The following is a 12,946-nucleotide window of genomic DNA, read 5'->3' as shown; positions in this document are numbered from 1 at the left end:
ATCAGAAGTCGCAATGATTAAATTTGGCTTCGCCACTCCCATCTTCAACAATATCCTTCAGCTGAACCTAGGGACCCCCTCAAAAGCCCACCGTATTCTCTGAATTTGCCGAGATAGCACTCACCACAGTGTACTTCCTACCATTATATATCACAAATATGAGATTTCCAAGAAAATCTCAAGAGGATATACCCTTCAGCATCGTCTAAGTTCCTCAGTTGTGCATCTACGCATTTGACCCTGCAAGTCAACCCCGAGCCTCCACTTCGGGTTCGATCTGTAGCGCCATGACAAATGTTACGCTTAGGAACGAGGATGATACTAAAGCTTAAGAATATTCCAGAGCGAGATATAATATTGACGCTAGGACACTTGGCATATACGTCAAATTTCATACAAAACAGATCTCCAAACGCAAGAGACGGCATTAAGCATCTAATATAGGGTCCGGATCTCAACCCAGAGAATCGGAACTCCGTTTAGCTCTACGCTGTCTGGTAACTCATCCCTGCTTCCCGACTTGGTGCGTCAAACCTGCTGTATATCATCAGCTACATGAACATTTTACGGCCGTGTTATACTATAACTGGCGTTGAAGATTGTGGCGATACAGTCATGATTTGAGTCTTGCCGATCACGTCATACCCTCACATCAGAAGGACACCAGCTTTACGTAAAGATCATCTAGTTGTGATTCTTTTGGCAGCGCTATCTCATAGCCTAGCTGTAGCGGCTCTCAAGAATAATAAAAGTCGCAAGATTGGAAGGTCCCTGTTGGCCGAGAATGAGGTACAAGTGGCATTTGGAAATACGCTTTGCAAATGACTCTATTTCAATCAAGCAAAACCAGAAGTGCGCTAAGTTGAGTTTGAAGGACTTATATACCATCTATGAGTTCTGAGGATGCTTGATCTGCCTTGCTGCTTTCCAAGTCCCGAATCGCGAGAGGCTGAGCTCAAAATTCTTGAATTCCGAATCGCAGAGTTGATACTTCTGTGGGTTTAGTTGTATAAAACGTATCTCTCTATTAAATTACGGCCCATATCTAAAGACATTCTCTCCGTACCTTATGACTGGTGCCGTGCTTGCTTCATCATCATTAATGGCCATGGATCTCAGATGTGATAATAAAATGCCTTGGATAAAGCAACGATTTCTGAAGCTCTATGATGGTGATTCCAACGTGGCGCTTACTATGCGCAATTCACGCCGACCTTAGTCGAAACTATCTTTATGATCTTTTTCTAACCTTCTCTTAGTGAACTTAGCTGGCGTGTTTCCGAATGGTCAACATCACGGTGCAAGCGGAAAGCTTTCCAAGCACGCCCACAATATTCCACTTACCTTCTCCTTTTAATGAAAGTGGTGAGAGCCACATCTTAGGTTCTCCACTCTTTGAAAAACCAAAAGCAGCCCCTCGTCTCTGTTTATCTCAAGTCCAGGACTCGGAACTCAGAGATATAGTCCTCCTCTAGAGAGCTTCTATCCCATGTACATACACACCATTACCGCGCCTCAACAGCGTTTGTATGTATATACATATCCTGAAATTGTCGCGACATATCCGGCCCTTGCAGCTCCGCCTTTTAGAGACTCAGTTCCCAGAGCTCAGGTCCAGTAATTCACCTGGACCTTTCTTCAAATATCACCTCCACTAAGAAGGCCGGCATTGAATCATCAGTGCTGGAGATCAGCTGTCTGGACTCTGTCTCTGACATCCCCTTATGTCTGCCGCCGGCCCCATAATACAAAGGTTTATAAGATATGTACGTGAGGTACCTAACTGCAATGTAGTTGCTAGGACAAAAGAGACATTCTGTGCCGATCTGACACAATGTGCTGGGCAAAGAGGTGATGATAGAGTTATGATTGCGATGGTGTAGGCAGATGGTTGAGTCTAAGGTTGTGGCTGTTAGGCCTTTGACTTACCTAAATAGTAGAGCTCTTTCGTTTCTTCGAAAGCTTCTATAACCAATATCGCGCATAAGAGCATGATAGGTTTCCTGGCTGAAGACTAACTGAAACCATTCGATGTTACGTGACGCAATAATGGCACTATTGTCTGGCTGATTGGTAAAGCCTACTATTCTATTATCAATATGAGTTACTGCAATCCTAAGCTTTGGTCGGCGGCAGAAAGGAAAGGTCAATCATGAGGGTATTTAGAAGTAGGCCGTTTGTGGACCAATCAGGTCAGACAGGTGCGCAAGATGTGCCTTTGCCTGTTGGATACACGATGTCTGAATCGTTCTCCTCCGAGTCAATTCTTTTCATAACAGCAGCTCGACCACCATAAACCGTATGGTACGAGATGCATAACCCATCATAGCCTGTCAGGACACTCAATTGCATTCAAGATTGTTCTGTATACAGAATATCAACTGAGGTATAAGAAAGAGGGCGCAAGCTATAGAGGGTGCTAATGAGTTTATCTGCATTGAAGTGATTTTATCTTTACCTACCCTAAAGACGGTGGTGGGCTTGTTCTTCAGTTGATGCTGTCAATCAAGATCCACCGCTATCGGTAAAATGATTTTGCGGCCCCTCTTCTCCGAATGCACTTGAAGCTGGCTGCCTCGGTGGTGCGTGCCGGTACCAGCCAAGCATTGTCTGGCTACTGTAGATCCTCAGAGAGGTTGCAAGCTTCTTTTGTATTAATGATAAAAAGTAACGTTTTTTTCCCTGCATGAACTTCCAGGTATCAGCTCGGCTTACAAAAGCGTCTAGCTTGGTGATTGGTGGATGGTATTGCTGACTCATACCGTCGCTCGGTCAACAACGCAAAGGTACAGCGTCATTGTCAATTTGACCATTTCCACTTTATTCAACATCAACACTCATTAAGCATACAAACTTCTACCATTGAACGCAAAATAATTATGTCTAGCGCGACTGTCACGTCTTCAATGCGCGCTGTCGCTTGGAATGTCCATTTTACTATCGGCGAAGACGAGGACCCCGGCGCCTTTGCCGGAATCTACCAAGTTCCGGGGAGCAATCTGGTGACCTTTCGCGACGTTTGCGACGAGCTACGACTTTGCTTCGAATACCCATACGATATTTCGGAGAACGAGAACGAGAAAACCTGGAATGATATTGCATTCTCGTTGAATCAAGACCATTCCCCGAGCTCTTTAGATCCCGACTTGTCTTTCGTGACGGAGGCAAAAATGGACCAAGCTGTACCAAGTCTGGCGCCTTTGCGCCCCAAAGAACAGAACGTCTTATCCTATCATATATACTATCACAAGAACTGCACTCTACCTCCTGGTTCACCACTCGAGTCTCACATGCAGGGTTAGCCATACAGTCCATCCATGCCCTCTCGCGATATAGCTAACTTCCTCCTTCCCAGCCAAGTGCGCCAAACATCTCCCGAATCCTAGTCGTCGTCGCGATCCACGATACCTACCGCCGAATAAAACACCCTCCGACCCGAAACTCACCGTCATGCCTCTGCGGAAAAAGCTCAAAGCTCGCTCCGTGTCTCCAAGCAAACGATCAGCATCTGGGTCGGCTTCACCCACGAAAGAAGTCGATGACGAGTTCGAGAACGTGGTTGCACCCGCGAGCCTGGAAATCGACCTCGATGAGGCTAGAAAGGTCACCAACGAATTCAGGTCCTCGTGCCTCAATAGAGCAACATCATGTGCTGTTTCGGGTGAAGGAGAGTCGTGGTGTCCAGGTCCTCCCATTGGTCCAGGCATTCAGGCTTGCCATATCATCCCTCAGCACCACTATCATGTGTATCCCGTCGCTGGCGGTGACGCAGATGACGATGTTCCTCTTGAAGCGAGTAATCGCAGGCTGAAAGAAGCATGGCAAAGCACATGGAGCCCGAGGAACGGCATCCTACTCATGAAGCACCTTCATGACTTTTTCGACGCACGACTCTTTTCCATACATCCTCGCACACTCCGCATCCGAGTTTTTGTCCCATATAATGCCCTGACGAGATTCAACGGCCAAAGAGCCTCATTACCTAATACGATCGATCGAAAGGCCCTACGCCATCACTACGAAATGTCATGCATTGAAAACATGGCCGCTGAACGACCAATCCTAGAAATCATCTCGCCTACTGCGAGTAGGATGACTTCAGGCCTGGCAACACCGCTTACCGCGAAAACTGATTTGCCTGCAACCCCGACCTCGGGAGACCCGGGCAATGCGAGGGTAGGCGACCCGACTAAGAAATCGAGACCAAACTATCCCGATCAATACCAACAAAGAGATAGTTCGACGCCTGGTGACTCGCTACATACACTTCATATAGCAGATTTGGTGGTTGAGCGAGGGCAGAAAAAGGAAGGGACTAGGTGACGACGACGCTTGTTCGCTGGATATGTGGTTAGAGCACGATAATCGTGAGGAGTTCTTGAAAGACGTGGATTGGGAACTACGTAAGCTTAAGAAGAGACGTCAACACATTGGTTAAGACGGACAGAAGAATTCGCTTGATATCACGGTTGGACAAACAAGATTCGATCTCAACGTTCTGGGCTTTGGAAACGGAAGCATCTCCGCTGCATAGTCTCGAGAGGCTATACGGAACTTCGGAGCAAAATAGCAAACAAGAAATAATAACAGGGTTCTAGAGATGACAGCATGCAGCCAATATATTACACTTATCTGCAATTTCTGGCGCTCTGTGCCAACGAGACGCAGTAGGTGGCCATGTGCAAATGCAGCGGCGAGGTCGTGGAGGGAAGGTCAGACTCTATGCTGTTGTTGAACCCAGATTCGTTTAGTATGTCGTTCAGTACCGTTACCATCAACGTCCCCGTCCGTGTTATCCGGAGGCAAGGCTTTGCCAAGTTATAGGTTTCGAACCCTGACACCTCGACGCTAGCTTCTGGCAGTCTTCTGATACAATGACCTTATGTATATGCTTCCATTGTTATTTACCTGTGCTTAATGGTGATCTGAGTCTTGGTGTTCGGGCCAGAGGCTGGGCAAAGAACCGTTGCGGTGAGCAGCGACAAGGAACGAGCGACCCTCCAGCTCTATCTTTAGATCCAACCATCTGTAGCCTTCATTATTAGTGATACATGGTGGTGCTGATCTGGCCGGTTGAAAAGTTATCCTCTACATCTACGGTGACTGGGATGCTCATCGCATGGCCGAACAGCACAATCCCTCCTATGGCCAGGGTTGCCGACGAGTCCGTACTTTCATCTAGACCCCCTTCCGCTCTGAACGCTAGCCTTCATGAGCTTCGATGGCGACGAGGTGTGGGGATTTATAGTGTCGATAGCGAAGGAAGACTCTGACAAGACCCCCAGGGGTTTCACAGAGGCTTATAAGGTGTCTAAGCCACGCAGAGCGGCAACTCTGTGAAGCTGAACCTATCCACGTTGACGACAATGACCACCAAGGAGATGTTGGAGCACTCTCATGGGTAACGGCCTGAGTGTGTATGTTCTGCTCTTCGAAAACTGGATGAACCCCACGAGAGGTTGCGATTGAAGCTGGTGCTGAGTAAGCTCCAGACACAGAGGGCACGACGACCCCGAGGCTGTCGGCAGGTCTGCTCCCGTTGCTCTGCTTCCTTATGGTCCCGAAACCGTGGCTAATCTACAGCGGGGAATTTCTTGATTTATGGTGGTCTTATTTATCGGTTACATCTCGTTGAAGTTATCGTCCCCGCCCCTTGCGAAGTCGCATGGCATCACGAAGTCCCTTTCTCGAAGTCTCTCATGACGTATCCCAGTATTTCTCTCATACACGGCAGTCAGTGACGTTGTCCATCGACTTGACATTGGGCATCTTGTATATAAGCTTCTAGACGTCGAAGGTGACCAAGTCGATCTTCCTGCAGGGAACGATCACACTCTTTGCAGTGAAGCTTTTGCTCATGATCATCTCAGGAGTATTTGAGTCTCCTTGAGGGTTGCGATGTAAAACCTGTGGCTCCTCACTCACGACTCGAGACTTCGAAAGCTCGCAGCCTTCATCATTTGCGATGTGGTCTTTACGTGGCGATACGACGATAAAGCCCCGCGGTGAATGAATGCACAAGGTCAAAGAACTCTGAGGCCATCTGTTCTGGGGCGTTGGCTATGGACTGCCAGCGGACATTCTGACTCTAACAGATACGAAGGGGTATTAACCTTCAGCCAACACACCTAAAGAGTAAAGAGCAAAAGTCCAAAGGACTTCTGCATTACGAGAATTGACCAATTGCCCAATCGAACGCACCGGTTGTATCCTGTTTGATCCTCTCAATGATCCCATCCGCCGTATAAGCAAGGCTCCTCTACCGTGAACGTAAAGGACTGATGTAAACCATATAGTCAGACCAGGACGAATCTTGCTTCATTCTTTCACAAAGCTTGCGAATGGAGAACAAGGGATATGTTGCACGCTACTCCATGGTTGCCTATTGTAAAAGACCATCGAGTTCTTATCGGCAGAATCATGACTACTAGGTTCGCCTGTATGTTGATTATCTTTGCCGTGGAAGAGCCAGGTTGCCAGCTGGATGAGCGGATATCCGAAAGAGAAATGATAGACCTTACAGCTGATGGTTCACATCATGCGCCTCACACACGAAGCGGCGTTTCCAGGGGCTGATTGATCTGTCGCTGTCTGAATCGAGGGACGAAAGAATCGGCGAGGAGTTAAGTTTGGAAGGAGACATCCTAGGCCAGGGTCTTGGTTATCGTTGGTTGAGGCACCTCTTTAGTTTCTTGATCAGCTGTTGGATCAAACTAAATGGTGATATTATACCATCATGCTGAAAGGAGAGTGAGGGAAGCACTGTTGAGAAGCAAAGATGATAAGAACTTGTTTTCTGTCATCTTCTGCGTTTTGGAGGAGGTCTGGGTAGATGCTGACCACCATGCCTTTAGGATAGTGGCAAACTGTAGGCTATTCTGAGCTTCAATCAGAGACATAGGTAATAACACGAGAGCAAATTTATTAGATTGGCAGTGTAGAAGTAACGAAGTGGCGACTGAGAGGCATGACCTAGAGGACTGGTTATAGATATCTCCGTATTATTGGTAGTGTCCTCAACTATGAGTCAGCAAGAGAAATATTTCTCATCGAGGATTGAGAGAGCAGAGATAAAGCATCAGGCTCCTCTTAATAGGAAAATAAAGACTGACATCCTCCAACCAAGTCCGTGGGAATCTTCGTAGGGGTTCGATGGCCCTAGCTTTAGGCTAATGTCTGAACACCAAGGCCCATCCAAATTAAATCCCCAATACGCCTCTGAATACCCTCTTTTCGTCATCACGACCGTGGCCTGGGTTTACTCTGTGATGAATCGCAGATAAAGCATTGGCATTCATATTATAGACTCTAGATACAGCTATCGATATGTTCTGAATTAACTTGCGGACTTCTGGTTTCTAAGAACTGCTGGTCAAATATATCATATCTCTTTACCGCGGCAAATATGCTCCGACAATCTATTGCTCACCCCTACAACAGAATTGGCATCCAGCGCTGCAGCGCCTCTGCTCCTGCGAACGATTACTTGCTTGTTTCTGCGGCAGGGCCCTCATTGTACTGGAATCCGTAGGAACCCTGAGCTTCAGCTGCTCCTACGATCAGTTACTTGGTGTTGCGCTGTGAGCAGCCCAGCCCTCTCTGGTTGGTCAAATTGAACCCACTGCGCAATTTCGGCAACTTGATAAGGTCAATTGGACCGCCACCTTCAATTGAAGAAAAATAAAGGCTCTTTCAACCAAGGCTGGAATGCTTGGCGGCGTGAGTGCCCCATTTACCACCTCCAAATCAAGAAAACTCGGAAAGCTCTTTTAACCAAGTATGAAATGCTCTTTGTGATACATCTGCGCTTCGTATCATTGCCAATTGCTTGCACCAGCGAGAGCTACGGGCGGTACTTTTACACAGTTCACCCCTACGTCTACGCTGTCCTATCACGTTTTTGCTTCAAGAGACTTGAGAGGGTTCAGAGAACGAGCTGCCCTTACACATTAAAAATGGAACGAGGAGACATGAGGTTAATAATGGAGGCAATCCTAAGGTCTTGAAAGCCTGCATGTTGAGCACCGAGAAGCAAACATTTATTCCTCCACAGGCTGGCCTATGCACCGAGGACCAGGGTTAATTCATTTCTTGGCGCGCAACCTGCAGCAGGCTCGAAATCTCCAAGACAGGAAATAACTGAAAGAAAACGTTAAGCAAATTGCGTTATCTTATATAGTATTATTTTAAGTTTTATAACAGCCTTACCTTAAGACTCTTTAGGATAACGTGGTTGATAAGCTTGCGTGACAGATAAGCATGCGTGACAGATAAGCATGCGTGACAAAATTCCCTCAACCTACATCATTACCATCTAATTAAATAATTCTCAACCACCTAACATGTCACAATCCTCAAGTGAAGCTAGAATCCTTCTTGCCCTTCTTGCCCTTCAAAATGACCCAAAATTGAAAGTCCGACGCGCAGCAGAGATCTATAAAGTTGGGCGTATGATGCTATGGCGTCGACAACAAGGCATTCAATCGCGAAGCGATTGGATTCCAAAGTCACGGAAACTATCTGATCTAGAGGAACAGATAATAGTCCAATTTATTCTCGACCTAGACTCTCGAGGATTTCCATCGCGATTGCGTTTTGTGGAAGAAATGGCCAATTCTCTATTGGCTGATCGCGATGCATCACCCGTCGGCAAGCGCTGGGCTTATAACTTTGTCAAGCGACAACCAGAGCTAAAGACGCGTTTATTTCGCAAATATGACTATCAGAGAGCTAAATGCGAAGATCCCACAATTAGTCGTAACTGGTTTAGGCTCGTGGCAAATACAGTTGCGAAATACGGTATCCGATCAGATGATATGTGGAATTTTGATGAGACCGGCTTTATGATGGGCATTATACAGTCCGGAATGGTCGTCACAGGCTCTGAAAGGGAAGGGAGGCCAAAATCAGTACAGCCTGGAAACCGTGAATGGATTACTGCAATCCAAGCGATCAATGCAGAAGGTCAATTGATCCCGCCGTTTCTTATTGGTACCGGCCAATATCACCTTGCCAATTGGTACCGAGAATGCGATCTTCCCGGCGATTGGGTTATTGCAACGAGCCGAAATGGATGGACAAATAACGAGCTAGGTCTTGAGTGGATCAAGCACTTTGATCGATCAACAAGCAACCGATCAGTTGGTGTCTATCGCCTTTTGATCCTTGATGGCCATGAAAGCCACCACTCCGCCAATTTCGAGAGATATTGTGAGGAGAATAAGATCATTACGCTCTGTATGCCGGCTCATGCATCTCATCTACTCCAGCCTCTTGATGTTGGGTGCTTTGCTGTGTTAAAACAAGCTTATGGTCGACAAATAGAGCATCTGATCAGATGCTCTATAACTCATATTTCCAAGACCGAGTTCTTCCCGGCCTTTTATGCCGCCTTTAAAGCTACTTTCACAGAAAGCAATATCCGGGGGGGTTTTAGAGGAGCTGGACTTGCTCCTCTTGACCCAGAAGCCGTGATCTCAAAGCTTGATGTGCAGCTACGAACCCCAACGCCTCCTGGGGAGGTCAGCCAACCATTAACCCCATGGGTTTCAAAGACCCCAAAGACAGCAATTGAGGCTCAATCTCAGTCTGAATACCTCGAAAAACGAATCAGAAGACATAGAGGCAGCTCCCCAGAGTCAATAATAGAAGCTTTAAAGTCAAATACTAAAGCAACAAGGGCAGTTATGCATGAGGTTGTCTTATTGAGGAATGAGGTCCGAAATCTTCGAGATGCAAATGAGATACTAAGCCGGCGCCGCAGGGCAAAAAGAACTAGATTACAGAAAGGAGGGGCTATAACTGTACAGGAAGCATCGCAAGTAATTGATCAGATGGATGTTGATGCGCAGGTAGTGGCTGAATCGTCAAGAAGTGGTGGTCGAGGAAGGTCAGAGCGACCGGGTGGTCGGCGTTGTGGTGTATGCGGCAAGGCCGGGCATAATGCAAGGACCTGTCAGGTAGTAATTGAGACATCTGGGGAAGAGTATAGTAAGTATATTTAATTAATTAAATGGCTTGTGGTGTTTTTAAATGGATTTGAAAGTTAAAGGCTGGGATTTTTGGTGCACTCGCTTGGATGGTGCATTCGCTTATCAACCACGTTATATAGTATTACCCGTGGATTCGACCTAACGGAGACCCCACTCATAGAGTGGGCGGCAAAATTCTGGGACAGCCGGATACCCCGCCCTGTCGGAACTTCATTAGAATCACCCGCCAAATCCAATGAATTCCAATACACACATACGTATAATTCAGTCGACTCTCATTTATGAAGCTGCCTTTTTGATCTAGCCGATAAAATGCCGTATCCGTATCGCGTCAACGATGCTGTACGAGCCGCCCGGGAGGTCCTTGTATCACAAAACCGCCCCAAGCGTAACGGAAGAAAGCCTATCACTATAAGGGATGCCGCCGTCAAGCATCACACCTCCAAGAGCGCTGTAGGGAGGCATCTTCGATCGCTGAAGCTCGCTGGAAAGCCGGCTTTTAGTGATACAAGCGTTGGAAGGCCAAGGAATCTCGATGAAAGTGAGGAGCGCGCGGTCGTTGCATACGTTATGTGGCTCGAGAGATGTGGATTTCCTGCAAATCAGTCAGTTATTGAAGCAGCCGCAAACGAGTTGAGGGCATCACGAACTCCTCCATTGCACCCAGTTGGAGAAGGATGGTATAAACGCTTTCTTGAGGATAATCCGCAGCTACAGAAGAAGAAGTTAGTACGGGCATTTGATCGTGAGAGAGCAGAATTCGAAGCACGCGAAGTTCAGGAGGTTGAGGATTTCTATACTAACCTTGCTGATGTTGTGCAGAGAAGAGATATCGGGCCATCTCAGATCCTGAACGCCGATGAATGCGGCATACGAATAGGCGTTGTGCGTGAGCGGCTTGAGGTGGTCATCGTGAGGAAAAAACGCAACACAAAACACGAGATTGTTGCTTTTTCGAACCGCGAGTCGGCTACGATGATCGGGGCTGTAAATGCTGAAGGATGTGAGTATTCTCTTGATTCTGTAGTTTATTCTAATAGTACTTAATAGATACTATCCCTCCGTTTATGATCTTCAAATCGTGGCCAACAGAAGGGTGGGATGTTAATGATTTGGATAAGAATATTCGCTTTGCACGCTCTGAGACCGGCTTTTCTAATGCAGAAATCTCAATGGATTGGATTCGTCATTTCAACCTGCATTCCTTCTCAGCAACAGCAAAGGCAAGAGCTCTTGGTATAAACTTCACTGATTGGTACGGCTGTGATGAGTTTATGAGAGATATCGATAATCCTGATTTCATTTGGGAAAGGCCTTACTTTGAGCGGCCTGAGAAGGAAAAGATTTGGCGACTTCTTGTTATCGATGGCTTTACAGGCAAGACTTCCTTGGAATTTATGAAATATTGCCTGCGCTTTGATATCGAGATCTTCGTGCTTCCGCCTCACTCAACGCATCTCACACAGCCGCTTGATGTAGGAGTCTTTCAGCTTCTCAAGCTTGCACATCAGAAGGCACTTCGCAAGCACATCCGCGAGGGATTTCTGAACTTCAAGCGCTCGGATCTTGTTGCTCGCTTGCAGAAGATCATCGATGAAAGCTTCACAAAGCACAATATCATTAACGGGTTTGAGAGAAGTGGAATATTTCCTCCTGACGGCACAGAAGTCATACAAAAGCTAAAGGAAAAGCAGAAGTCTATCCTCTCTCAAGCCTCCCCTGCAATCCAATCCCTACTTCCCCAAGAATCACGATTCCGAGATGCTCGGGAGATTTCTCGTCACATCAGGCACAACTATCGTGAACGATTCAGCTCGCCTACTCGCGAGGCATACAGCACTATTGACGACGTTCTCAACGAAGCAATAGTACTAAATTCCTTTGCCGAAAGTCATATCAAGAACCGCCTTGACCGCATTTCCGCTGCAAATAGTCGAAAGATGCGTAGAAGAAGAGTTCATCCCACCGGCCTCTACGTGAACAGCACAACGGTGCAGCAGATAGAAGAGCAAGTTGCCACTACAACGCAAAAAGAGCAAGCAGAAGAGCTTCGCCGGCAACATCGCACTTGGAGGCAACTGCAGAAAGAAGAGGATGATCGCCTGAAAATCGAGTGGAAGAAGCAACACAAATACGATATCAATAACAACGGGAAGCCGATTCATATTAGCTTCAAGCGGTGGAAGGAGTGGAAGAACAAGGATATACAGGATGATGTTATTACTATTGCTCCGGCATCACGAGAAGCTTCGCCTGCAACGCCTGGGAACGGATTTTACTATGATACGAGCGGTTCCTCTGCTCAGCAGCGTTTCTACGAGCGCCTTCGTGGTGCAACAGCTGCTGGTGTTTATCGCAGCCCGTTGCAAGATATGCCTGCACTTCCTTCGAGCGATGGAGTTGAATTTAAACTCAGCAACACACAAGAAGATGGGTTACTTGAAAACCTCGTCACAGGAGAATCAGATGACTCCGATTTCAATGAGGAAGTCATCGAGGTAGTTGATCTTACGCAAGAAGAGCCCAACCTTCCTCCTCTCCCTCCTCCGCCTGTTGAATTTGAAAGGAATTTCTCCTCCACATATCACAGAATCATGGATACGCTTCGCCCGCGAAATACACAGTAAATTATATCGTCGGCACTTTCCCTGTTGGGAGGGAGGCCGGGCAGGTAAGTCACAAGACCTTATGCCGAAGGAAGCAAGTCTGACGGTTCCTCAGTAATCACATCAACTTTCGGCCGCAACACAGCGAGAAATATACATCGCATAATAAAATGCTCTTGGATATAGCTTTAAATCAATCCAATACTATCATTTTAGCAATCTCTATTTAATTCGGACCAAAAGTGACGAAGACTGAATGAAAATACCAATCTTTTGCACCTATTTACACCTATTTGGCTGTCCCAGAATTTTGCCCTTGTCCCAGAATTTTGCCGCCCACTCTATGAG

At 46.8% G+C, this 12,946-nt stretch overlaps 1 protein-coding gene across 1 annotated transcript; it reads left to right on the top strand.

The window, feature by feature from the left end:
* Positions 1-2,879: 2,879 nt before the first annotated feature.
* On the top strand, positions 2,880-4,323 carry FPOAC1_013628 (uncharacterized protein; the record flags this gene model as incomplete). The annotated part of the gene is made up of 2 exons (XM_044857969.1): positions 2,880-3,297; positions 3,356-4,323. 2 exons carry the CDS (start codon positions 2,880-2,882, stop codon positions 4,321-4,323), a joined length of 1,386 nt encoding a protein of 461 aa, XP_044701351.1.
* Between the last annotated feature and the right edge of the window lie 8,623 nt (positions 4,324-12,946).

The sequence above is a fragment of the Fusarium poae genome (assembly GCF_019609905.1).
Source record: "Fusarium poae strain DAOMC 252244 chromosome Unknown contig_2, whole genome shotgun sequence".
In the NCBI taxonomy this organism is placed as follows: Eukaryota; Fungi; Ascomycota; class Sordariomycetes; order Hypocreales; family Nectriaceae; genus Fusarium; species Fusarium poae.
This window is presented reverse-complemented; position numbering and strand designations above follow the sequence as displayed.